The sequence below is a fragment of the Peromyscus californicus genome, unplaced genomic scaffold (assembly GCF_007827085.1).
Source record: "Peromyscus californicus insignis strain IS unplaced genomic scaffold, ASM782708v3 Scaffold_4__1_contigs__length_199733344, whole genome shotgun sequence".
In the NCBI taxonomy this organism is placed as follows: Eukaryota; Metazoa; Chordata; class Mammalia; order Rodentia; family Cricetidae; genus Peromyscus; species Peromyscus californicus.
The window spans coordinates 22,422,223-22,434,993 of NW_026294562.1; the positions used below are offsets into that span (position 1 = coordinate 22,422,223).

The following is a 12,771-nucleotide window of genomic DNA, read 5'->3' on the forward strand; positions in this document are numbered from 1 at the left end:
GACAGACCTCCTGCAGTCAGGTCAAAAATAACACTGTCCCCCATCAGACTCTGTAAACCAAGCCCCACTTCCCCCAAATTCCACCCACCCTCTGAGACTGCAACTATTCCCTGAGACAGAGACTGCCAGCACCAAATTGAACTAAGAGGTGAGTGTTTAGCATCAAACCTGAACACACCAGCTCCTAGGCTTTGGGGCCAGGGGCACAACCCTGTGCCCCTATACCACTACCCATTTCAGTCCCAGTTTCAGGCCAGTTGGCAGGCATACCTACTGTCGATAGGTCAGACTACCACCATTCCCCACAAGACCTTGTAACCCAAAAGTCCCACCCCTCCCAACCCTCCCACATGTCAAGATTACAATTACTCCCTGAGACAGAGCCCACAATGGTCAATTGGATTAAGTGCTTCTCCCTGAGACAGAGTCCATCAGCACCAACTAGACCAAGAACTCCCACTGGACCAAGAGTATCAATCAAACCTAGAGAGTCTACCTCAGACACAGATACCACTTGTACCAAGTGGAGAAAGAGATGGGTAGACACCAGTGTAAAAATACAGTCAACAACAAAAATCCCACCATGACTCCATTAGAACCTGCATCAGCAAGACATGAACATCCCAACACAGAAGAAACAGAAGAAATCGACCATAAAAATGACCTTAAGAAGATGACAGAGATCTTTAAAGAGGAAATGAAAAATTCCCTTAAAGAATTCGAGGAAAACTCAAACAAAAATGAGAAGAAATCAGTAAATCTGTTGAAAGCCAAGAGAAAGCAATTAAACAAATGAGGGGAAACAGCTCAAGAATTGAAATCTGAAATCAAGACAATAAAGAAGACACAAACTGAGGTAATGCTGGAAGTGGAAAATCTGAGTAAATGAACAGGAACTACAGATGCAAGCATAACCAACAGAATGCAAAAGATGGAAGAGCAGATCTCTGGTGTTGAAGATACAATAGAGGAAATACATTCACCAGTCAAAGAAAACACTAAAGCCAACAAAGTCATGACCCAAAATGTCCAGGAAATTTGGGACACCATGAAAAGACCAAACCTAAGAATAATTGGGATAGAAGAAGGAGAAGAATACCAACTCAAGGCACAGAAAATATATTCAACAAAATCATAGAAGAAAATTTTTCCCAACGTAAAGAAGGAAATGCCTATAAAGATACAAGAAGGTTACAGAACACCAAATAGACTGGATCAAAAAAAAAAAGTCCTCGCCACATAATAATCAAACCACAAACATAGAGAATAAAGAAAATTTATTAAGAGCTGCAAAGGAAAAAGGCCAAGTAACATATAAAGGCAGACCCATAAGAATAACACCTGACTTCTCAATGGAGACTCTAAAAGTCAGAAGATCCCGGACAGATGTTATACAGACACTGAGAGACCATGGATGTCAACCCAGACTATTATACCCAGCAAAATTCTCAATCAACATAGACGGATTAAACAAAATATTACATGATAAAACCAGATTTAAACAATATCTGTCCACAAACCCAGCCCTAGAGAAAGCACTAGAAGGAAAAATCCAACCTAAGGAAGTTAGATATACCCATGAAAACACAGGCAAGAGATAGACCCACACCAACAAATACCAAACAAAAGAAACATACAACACTAACACCAAAAAATAACAGGAATTAACAATAACTGATCATTAATATCCATTAATAGCAATGGTCTCAATTCACCTATAAAAAGACACAGGCTAACAGAATGGATATGAAAATAAGATCCATCCCTTTGCTGCATACAAGAAACACATCTCAACTTTAAAGACAGACACTATCTCAGAATAAAAGGCTTGAAAAAGACTTTCCAATCAAATGGAATTAAGAAGCAAGCTGTGGTAGCTATCCTAATATCTAATAAAATAGACTTCAAACTAAAATCAATCAAAAGAGATCAAGAAGGGCATTACATACTCATCACAGAGAAAATCTGACAAGATGAAGTTTCAATTCTGAATATTTATGCCCCAAATACAAGGGCACCTACATTCATAAAAGAAACATTACTAAAGCTTAAATCATACATCAAACCTCATACATCAATAGTGGGAGACTTCAACACCCCTCTCTCACCAATGGACAAGTCTGCCAGACAGAAACGTAACAGAGAAATAAGGGAACTAAAAGACATTTTAACTCAAATGTACTTAATAGATGTCTACAGAATATTCCACCCTAATACAAAAGAATATACCTTCTTTTCAGCACCCCATGGAACCTTCTCTAAAACTGACCATTTGCTTGGTCACAAAGCAAATCTCAACAGATACAAAAACATTGAAATAACCTGTGTCTTATCGGACCACAATGACTTAAAGTTAGATTTCAACAACAAAAATTACAGAAAGCCTACAATCTCATGGAAACTGAATAATGCCCAATTGAATCACCAATGGGTCAAGGAAGAAATAAAGAAATGAAAGATTTCCTAGAATTCAATGAGAACGAATGTACAGCATACCCAAACTTATGGGACATTATGAAAGCAGCGCCAAGAGGAAAATTCATAGCTCTAAATGCCCACTTATTCATTAAGTTGGAGAAATCTCACACTAGTGACTTAACAGCACAACTGAAAGCTCTAGAACAAAAGAAGCAAACTCACCCAGGAGAAATAGACACCAGGAAATAATCATATTGAGGGCTGAAATCAATAAAATAGAAGCAAAGAGAACAATACAAAGAATCAATGAAACAAAGATTTGGTTCTTTGAGAAAATCAACAAGATAGACAAGTCCTTATCCAAATTAACCAAAAAGCAGAGAGAGAGAGAGAGCATCCAAATTAACAAAATCAGAAATGAAAAGGGAGACATAACAACAGACAACTAGGAAATCCAGAGAATCATCATTTCATACTTCAAAAACCTGTACTCCACAAAATTGGAAAATCTGAAAGAAATGGATGATTTTCTGGATAGGTACCACATACCAAAGTTAAATCAAGACTAGATAAACTATTTAAATAGATCAATAACCCCTAAGGAAATAGAAATGGTCATCAAAAGTCTCCCAACCAAAAAAAGTCCAGGAATAGATGGTTTCAGCAAAGAATTCTACCAGATTTTCAAAGAAGAGCTAATACCAATCTCTTGAAATTGTTCCACACAATAAAAACAGAAGGAATATTACCAATTCCTTTTATGAGGCTACAGTTACCCTGATACCCAAACCACACAAAGGTGCAACAAAGAAAGAGAATTACAGACCAATCTCCCTCATGAACATTGATGCGAAAATACTCAATAAAATACTGGCTAACTGAATCCATGAACACATCAAAAAAAAATTATCCATCACGACCAAGTAGGCTTCCTCCCAGGGATAAGGATGGTTCAACATATGAAAATATGTCAATGTAATATACTATATAAACACACTGAAAGAAAAAAAACCATATGGTCATCTCATTGGATCCTGGAAAAGCCTTTGACAAAATCCAACACCCCTTCATGATAAAGGTTCTAGAAAGATTAGGAATACAAGGAACATACCTAAACATAATAAAGGCAATTTACAGCAAGCTGACAGCCAACATTAAGCTAAGTGGAGAGAAATTCAATGCGATTCCACTAAAACAGGAACAAGACAAGGCTGTCCACTCTCCTCTTACTTATTCAACATAGTACTTGAAGTTCTAGCTAGAGCAATAAGACAACAAAAGGAGATCAAGGGGATACAAATTAGAAAGGAAGAAGTCAAAGTTTCTCTATTTGCAGACTGTAGCTAGAGTTTTCCTGCCTGGCCCACAGTCAGGACAAATCTCTGTCATCTGCCAGTCCCACAGCCGCTCAGAGCCAACCAAGTAAACACAGAGACTTATATTGCTTACAAACTGTATGGCTGTGGCAGGCTTCTTGCTAACTGTTCTTATATCTTAAATTAACCCATTTCTATAAATCTATACCTTGCCACGTGGCTCGTGGCTTACCAGCATCTTCACATGCTGCTTGTCATGGCATCGGCTGGCAGTGTGTCCTTCCTCCACCTTCCAATTCCCAGAATTCTCTTCTTTGCTTGTCCCACCTATCCTTCCTGCCTGGCTACTGGCCAATCAGTGTTTTATTTACTAACCAATCAGAGCAACATATTTGACATACAGAACATTCCACAGCAGCACACGATATGATAGTATACATTAATGACCCCAAAATTTCTACCAAGGAACTCCTACAGCTGATAAACTCCTTCAGTAAGGTGGCAGGATACAAGATTAACTCAAAAAAATCAGTAGCCCTCCTATATACAAATTATAAATGGGCTGAGAAAGAAATCAGAGAAACATCATCCTTTACAATAACCACAAATAATATAAAATACCTTTGAGTAACTCTAAATAAGCAAGTGAAAGACTTGTATGATAAAAACTTTAAGTCTCTGAAGAAAGAAAATGAAGATGATATCGGAAAATGGAAAGATCTCCCATGCTCATGAATAGGTAGAATTAACATAGTAAAAATGGCAATCTTACCAAAAGCAATCTACAGATTCCATGCAATCCCCATCAAAATCCCAACACAATTCTTCACAGACTTGGAAAGAACATACTTAATTTTATATGGAAAAACAAAAAAACTAAGATAGCTAAAAAGAATCCTGTATGATAAAGCAACCTCTGGAGGCATGATGATCCATGACCTCAAGCTCTACTATAGAGCTATAGTAATAAAAAGAGCTTGGTACTAGTATAAAAGCCAACACATGGACCAAAGGAATTGAATTGAAGACCCAAACATTAATCCACACACCCATGAGCATATGATTTTCCTGTACCATGGAAAAAAGAAAGCATCTTCAACAAACGGTGCTGGCATAACTGGATGTCAACATGCAGAAGATTGTAAATAGATCCATATCTGTCGACATGCACAAAACTCAAGTCAAGTGGATCAAAGACCTCAACATAAATCCAATTACACTGAACTTGATAGAAGAGAAAGTCGAAAGTAGTCTTGAATGCATTGGCACAGGAGATCATTTCCTAAATAGAACACCAGTAGCACAGACACTGAGAGCAACAATTAATAAATGGGACCTCTTGAAACTGAGAAGCTTTTGTCTATCGAAGGACATGGTCAATAAGACAAAAACGACAGCCTGCAGAATGGGAAAAGATCTTCACCAACCCCACATCTGACAGAGGGCTGATCTCCAGAATACATGAAGAACTCAAGAAACTAGACTTCAAAATACTGAACAATCAAATTAAAAAATGGGCTACACAGCTTAACAGAGAATTCTCAACAGAAGAATCTCAAATGGCTGAAAGACATTTAAAGAATTGCTCAACATCCTTAGTCATCAGGGAAATGCAAATCAAAACAACTCTGAAATACCATCTTACACCTGTCAGAATGGCTAAGATCAAAAACACTGAAGACAGCTTATGTTGGAGAGGATGTAGAGCAAGGGGAATACTCCTCCACTGTTGATGGGAATGCAAACTTGTACAGCCACTCTGGAAATCAGTATGGCAGTTTCTCAGAAAATTGGGAATAAGTCTTCTTTAAGATCCAGCTGTACCACTCTTGGGCATATACCCAAGGAATGGTCAATCTTACCACAAGGACACATGCTCAACTATGTTCATGTCAGCACTATTCATAATAGCAAGAACCTGGAAACAACCTAAATGCCCCTCCACTGAACAATGGATAAAGAAAATGTAGCACATATACACAATGGAATACTACTCACCAGTAAAAAAACAATACGAAGAAATTTGCAGTCAAATGGATGGAACTAGAAAATATCATCCTGAGTGAGGTAACCCAGACTCAGGACAAACATAGTATGTACTCACTCATAAGTGGATACCAGATGAGAGGGAAGGTATGGCCAGACTGCAACCCACAGCTCCAGAGAGTCTAGCTAACAGGGAAAGACCCTACGAGGGACACATGGATGACTCAGCGAAAGAGAAGTGGATGAGATTTACATGAGCAGACTGGGTGTGTGTGGGGTGGTGGCAGAGGGCGAGGAGTGGGGAATGAGAACATGGGGAAATGGGAGGGTTGAGCTGGAACAGGGACAGAGTGGGAGGGCAGGGAGGGAGGGAGATATCATGATACATGAGGACATCATGGGAAAAGGAAGAGGCAGGGTGTTGGGGAGGCTCTCAGGAACCCACAAGGACGACACCACCACCTTGGACTGCTGGCAGTTGTCCAGAGGGTGCCTGGATTGGTACACTCTGGTGACGGGCCTAGCGAATACCCTAACTATCATCATAGAGCCTTTGTGCAGTGACTGATGGAGACAGATGCAGAGATCCACAGCCAGGCACCAGGCTGAGCTCCAGGAATCCAGTCGATGAGAGAGAGAAGGGATTCTGCAGGAAGGGAACGTGGAGATCATAACAGGAAGAAGTGCAGAGATGACCGGCCACACTATTGGAGGCCCATGAACTCTAGACTAGGGGCTGTGAAGCCCCCACGGGACTGGACTAGGCCCTCTGGATACAGAAGTTGGTTATTTGGCTCCAACTGTTTAGGGAGCACCCAGGCAGGGGGATCGGGATCTGTCCCTGGTGCATGGGCAGGCTTTTGGGAATCTGGTGCATGTGGTGTTGCGCCTTGCACAGCCTTGGTATAGTGGGAAGGGGCTTGGACCTGCCTAGGGTCAGTGTGCTGGGCTCTGCTGACTCCCCATGGGAGATCTTGATTTGGGGAATGTGGGGTTGTGGGGTGGCATGGGAGGGAGGGCTGGGAGATGGGAGGAGGGAGGAGGTGGGACCTGTGGGTGGTATGTAGAGTGAGTAGAAAATGTCTTAATAAAGAAAAATGAAAAAAAAGTACATTCTAAGATTTAAACATATTGCATAGTATCCTGTAGAATACAGACTTTAGATAAAAGACAAACATCTTCTCAGGAATGGTGGCTTAAGCCTTAATTGAAAGATTTATGGGCTCCTTGCCTGAAGGCTCAGTGCTCTCAAGCTACCCTCTAATTGTTGGGAGTTAGTTCAAAATGTTTATGTAGTCATGGTTTCTTATCATTTACTTAGGAAATGTAATGTGATCCCCAAATGTAAATTTTATATTGCCTGAATGTTTCTGTTGAATATATATAGCTGTTGAGACAAAGAGGAGCCAGAGTCACATGAGAAAATAGAGAAGCCAAGATGAGAAAAAGAAATGAGATAATAAAAGTTACCATAAGTATGTGAATGATATTTTTCCTAAGACCCTGGGATAGAAAAAGTTAGTGAAGCCCTTGCTTCTCTGTGGTATTATCTTTACTAACCCTGGAGCAGCCTGGAAGCTGGTCTTTCAGATTGCAATAGGTATGGCTACACTGGAGAAACAAAGCACTTAATAATGGGACCCCAGTTGCTCATGAAATAAAGTCAGCAATTGATAAAGAGCTTGTGAAAATAAAAAGTCTCTTTACAGCAAAGGAAATGGTCAATCAAGTGAAGAGGTGTCTGACAAGACAGGAGAAAATCATTTTCAGGACACTCTGACACTGAATTGATATATACAATATACAATGAACGCAAAAACAACCCAATCAAAACATGGGCTATAGTTCTGAACAGAGTTCTTAAACAAATGAAGCATAAGAAGCCTGTAAACATTTTTTAAAGTATTCAACATCACTAACCATCAAGGAAATACAAATTAAAACTACTTTGAGATGCCATCTCACTCCAGTGAGAATGGCTACTACCATCAAGATATCTAACACTAAATGTGTTGAGGGTGTGGTCAAGAACCAACCATTATTTGTTGGTGGTGGGAGTGCAAACTGGTCCAGGAATGTGGAAATCAGTGTGGATATTTCTCAAAATGCTAAAAATTGGATTACTAATGAGTCAGATATACGACTCTTGGATATTTTCCCAAAAGACTCTATATTTTACTACAGAGATACTTGATTATCTTTGTTCATTGATGCTCTATCCATAATAGCTAGGAAATGGAGTCAGCCTAGATGCCCATTAATTAATAAAACAATAAGATATTACATATATACACAGTGGTATTTTATTCAGTTCAGGATAAAATAAAACTATAAAATTTTTATGTAAGTGGATAGAACTAGAAAATATACTGAGTAAGAAAATCCAGGCCCAGAAAGATGAATCCCACTTTCAGAGACAGAGCAATGACCCCAGCGGCCCTTTGTGGGTTGTTCATGCTGATCACCAGCTTTGGGTACTCTTACCAGCTTCACTGTTCTTTAGTGTTCTCTTAATAAACTAAAATGATTAGATTTAAGTCACTCTCCAAAGGAACATTGATATCTGGTGTTGCAAAGCTGGTCAAATACCTATGATTGACACTGTTACAGGCCTTTGAGGGAAAGCTATTACTGTTGTTTTGCAAAATGAATATGATGTGCCCTTCAATTGCCTTCTAAAGATTTATGTTAATATCAATAGATTGGTGCTACTCCATACTTTGGTCAGAAAGCCTCTTGTTATAATGGGTGGTAGCTATTTAAAAGACAAGAGACATAAGAGACATTTGAATGCACAGCTACAAATGGGACATCTGTATCATTTTTTCCAAGATTCAGAAAGCACCTGACAGGAGGAGAGAGAAAGAATGTAAGATGGGAGAAAGATGTTTAGTGTGGAATGCTGTGTACCAGCTGTGACATGGCCATTGCTCTCTTGACCTGTCAGGAGCTAAAATTACCCACAATAATCCACACGAGACTGGTCCCATCAATCTTCCCTCATTGAGAGGGCAGGGGTTCATGAAGCCTAAAAACTTCCTGAGGATCTGTAGGGAGTTAATATTTCCTGAGATGCAGAGAGAGATTTTCTTGAGTAATGTAGCCACTGGTAAATTGCTAATAATTCAGTAAATAACCCCTCACCAGTGATCAGATAAATAAACCTAATTAAAACATTTCTTTATCAAAAATTTAAAAATGACATGAAAGTAAAATGGGACAAGTTGAAAAGAGGAAGGGGTTTACTGGGAGGGATGGGGAAAAAAGAGAATAATGGGATATAATGAAAATAATTATATATGTATGAAAATGTTGTAATGAAACACATCATTGACTATAATTAATATATGTTAAAGTTTAAAGATAGATATTTTCTGAAAAAGAAATAAGTATGTATTAAGATATATGGAAAAATGTGAGAGGGAGGCTAATTCTATTTGGAAAACTGTTATGATTTTGTCATAACCCAAATCAAGAATTCCAACTTATAGCAGGGAGAACAGTGGCCACTGCCCTTCCATTCTCTGCTGTGGCTTAAATATTTCATTCTTTCTTTACTGTGATCTGGTATGAATTGGATTCATCCAGTGAGGAATAAGTGCATTGATCATGCAAATGTTGCTAGTACAGAGTCTATTCTAGGAAAGAGTGGGATAGTTTCTAGTGCCATCTGCCCATTTCTACCTGGACATTCATCTGCCCATCTATGATCATACCTGTGACCTCTGGGTACTTCAGCAGGAACAAAAGCCCATATTTCATTGTGGTACTCATTGTCTCTGTTCCCGCAGAAAATAGATCAAATATGGTGATGGCCAGGTTTTCCATGGTAAATTCAGAATTTTGATTGTGTTTTTCCTAATAATTATAAGTGAGAGGAATTAGTTTTGTTTTTTTGTTATTTTTTTGGTTGTTTTAAAGGTTTACAGGTAACAATTTAATACAGCACAACATTTTTGTGGGTAAGTTAGACATTAAAGAATGTTCTATCTGAAGATAAAAGTAGATGCTGGAGTGAGCATTAGGATTCCTTCACACAGTTAATACACAATTAGAGTTACAAAATTCCAAGGGTTTTTTTTGTTATTGTTGTTCCTCACTTTTCACTCACTGGGAAGAAGTAAGTTCCTCTGTGATCTTTTCATGTGTGTTGAGTCAGTTTGTGATAACATCAGTTGTAGCACCTATTGAATCTTTATTACATTTAAAGTCTTCAGGACTACACACATACAAACTTCATTGTTATTTTTAACCTCTTCAGTTCTTACATCCACCACCATAATTCAAACCAATGTCACCTTCTCAAAGACAGATCAGTTGAAGACTACAATTACCATCCTCTAGATTATCCTTCTGTTAATCTAAACTGTGGTTTCTTCAAGGCTGAGCTCAACTGCAAAGGCTTCCTAGAGTCTCTTTAAAGTTACATCTGCTATTCATGAAGGTCCATTTACATATAATGACATGTTCTCATCACTCTTGAATTGATGTGTATGCGTTAGTAAGAACTAACCTTAAACATGGAAAATAGAGATTTTCTAATTCCAAATAAACTGAGAACCATAAGGATCTCTAAATATTCCGTATGATTTGTCTAAGAAATTGGTTTGACAAACAATGACTACTGCTAGAAGGAACATTAGGTTGAACATCCCAATTTTACCAAGAAGAAGAAAGCTCAATCAGAACTCCCACAAATGTGATGTAGCAAGTCAACATCCCTCGTACCTTTTCCATTTTAATCAGGAAGTGGTCAATAAAGTCACGAGGGATACTTATGTCCAGCGATTCTTGATGCCTTTTTATTTCCTTCAAAATAAACTCTTTTATTTCAGTACAAATTTTAAAGTATTTATTATGGATTCCTGGGAGACGGTATAAAACAGGGTATGCACAGCACAGCTGGAAGAGAAAGAAACTTGCATCAGTGTAAACAGCACCCCTTCCAGGACATAGTTGTCTGTCCAACAATCATAAAGGTGAGTTTCACATGCCTCCTGTGCTTCTATATGCCTGCCATTTGGAGGAGCAGGAACAGCATGGATCAAATGGTTAGAGCTGCCATGCACATAGCTTGTGAAGCAACTTCTGATCATACTCAATTTCTGACAGCAGATTTCCAAAGGAATGTGTGGGATAATTCCACTGTTCCCTCTATCCTACTGAGAACACTAACATACAGAATGACTAGTCAGTTTTTCTCAGACAGTGAATTAGTGATAGCAGGTATAAAAGTAGTCTTTATCTCAATTTATCCAGTGCATATTTCTCCAGTCACCTAAAAATTGCAAAATCAAAAGACATGATGAAGTGGAAGGGGGAAATCTCATGAGGCTCCACTCAAAACAAGTGAGGACTGCTGAGAGAGAGAGAATAAGTCTTCTGGGGGATGACTCCTAACTGGTTACCTAACACCAAGTGGTCAGCCTGAAATTATATACATATAAGCAACACTAAACAGACCTGCTCAGCAAGTTTTATTTATATATTGATATGATTCTTACATATGTATGCATATATATGTACATGTATATATGTATAAACAGAAGAAAATAATGTAATTTTTTGCAAGACAGGGTTTCTCTGTATAGTTTTGGTGCCTGTCCTGGACCTAGCTCTATAGACCAAGCTGGCCTCAAACTCACTGATATATGCCTGCCTCTGCCTCTCAAGTGCTGGGATTAAAGGCATGCACCACTACCACCACAGCTATTATTTTTAATTTAAATTACTAACTAATTCATCACGGATCCAACACTTTCTGCAATTAATAAACAGTGCATCAGAAGCTCAGTCCAGCATCAGTTCTACTTCTATCCATTCCAGCAGGAGCCCCTCAGATTCTTTCCCACCCCAAAGTCCAAGGTGGTGAAGCCAACCAAGAGCAAGGCACTTTTAAGGAGGCCTTTGTATCTGCACCAGATAAGCTATGATGGTGGACTTCTCAGTCACATGGTGCTGACCCCACAAATGACAACACCCTTCTTTCATTTCCTCGCAGAAAGTATTCCAATGCTGTGTTCGTTGTAATAGAATTAGATGACTGCCAGGACAACAGTATAAATGAATACAAATCTTTCATTTTTATAAAGGGGTCAAGAGGTCGATTAATTTTCTGGCGATAATGTGAAAAGCTTGAAGTCATTATTAATGAATTTGTCTTTGCCTACTGGTGTTATAAAAATTATATACATATGTTTATATATATATATATGCACTTAAAAAGATACCTTGAATTTGAATGAGAGCAGGGGGGGGATAAATATAGGGGAAGGTTTGGAGGGAAGAAAAGGAAGTGGAAAATGATGTGATTATATATATGTTACATTTTTTATATATATATATGTGTGTGTGTGTGTGTGTGTGTGTGTGTGTGTGTGTGTGTGTGTGTGTAGCTTTTAAAATATTCCCACTGGATAGATGTTTAAAATCTGTAATTTTTGAATTTGGGAAAAATATGAAGAAGGGACATTCTATACTCAATTGCCATCTTACTACAAATAAGAGTAAAATATTAATTATATTATTTTGATAAATTAAAGCAAGTCAGAGCTGCTTTGGGTAATGTGTTTCATATTGCTTAGGTTCAAATTGTTGCACCAATACTGAAAGGAGTAATGTATTTGCCCTCGATGGCCCTTGTTTTGTGGAACATATATTGCCTTTATAATCTATAGAAACATTTGTTTTTCATGGTTGTAGGCATAGGTTCAAAACATTTTCTGACCATGTACCATAGTAAGAAGTTAATTCTGTAGCCTGAAGCTTTATCCCCAAATATTCGGCAAATCATAAAAGGGTTGTTTTTGTTGTTATCCAAAATAAATACTTTGATAAAACTGAAGCCCTCTGATAGTACATTTTCTTTATGTTCTACTTTATATTATCTTTCCCCTTTCAGTATGAACTGGAGTTGATAGTTCATAAATTGGTTAGGAATAATAACAAATAAGAATGAGCAATAAATAATCTAGAAATTATGTAAACAAGAAGAAACCAAAAACCATTCAAATCATCTTCAAATACGGTTGGTTGGTTTTTTTCTTTGTTG

General features: G+C 38.2%; 1 protein-coding gene across 1 annotated transcript in view; it reads right to left on the reverse strand.

Annotated features, from left to right (window-relative positions):
* The window catches only part of LOC128094761 (cytochrome P450 2C70-like), a 51,618-nt gene that overhangs the window by 12,488 nt on the left and 26,359 nt on the right, over positions 1-12,771 (reverse strand). The window contains exons 5-6 of the mRNA XM_052713275.1: positions 10,449-10,622; positions 9,437-9,578 (exon numbers count right to left, since the gene is read on the reverse strand). Coding sequence (XP_052569235.1) covers positions 9,437-9,578; positions 10,449-10,622 — 316 coding nt within the window. The remainder of the gene's footprint in view (positions 1-9,436; positions 9,579-10,448; positions 10,623-12,771) is intronic.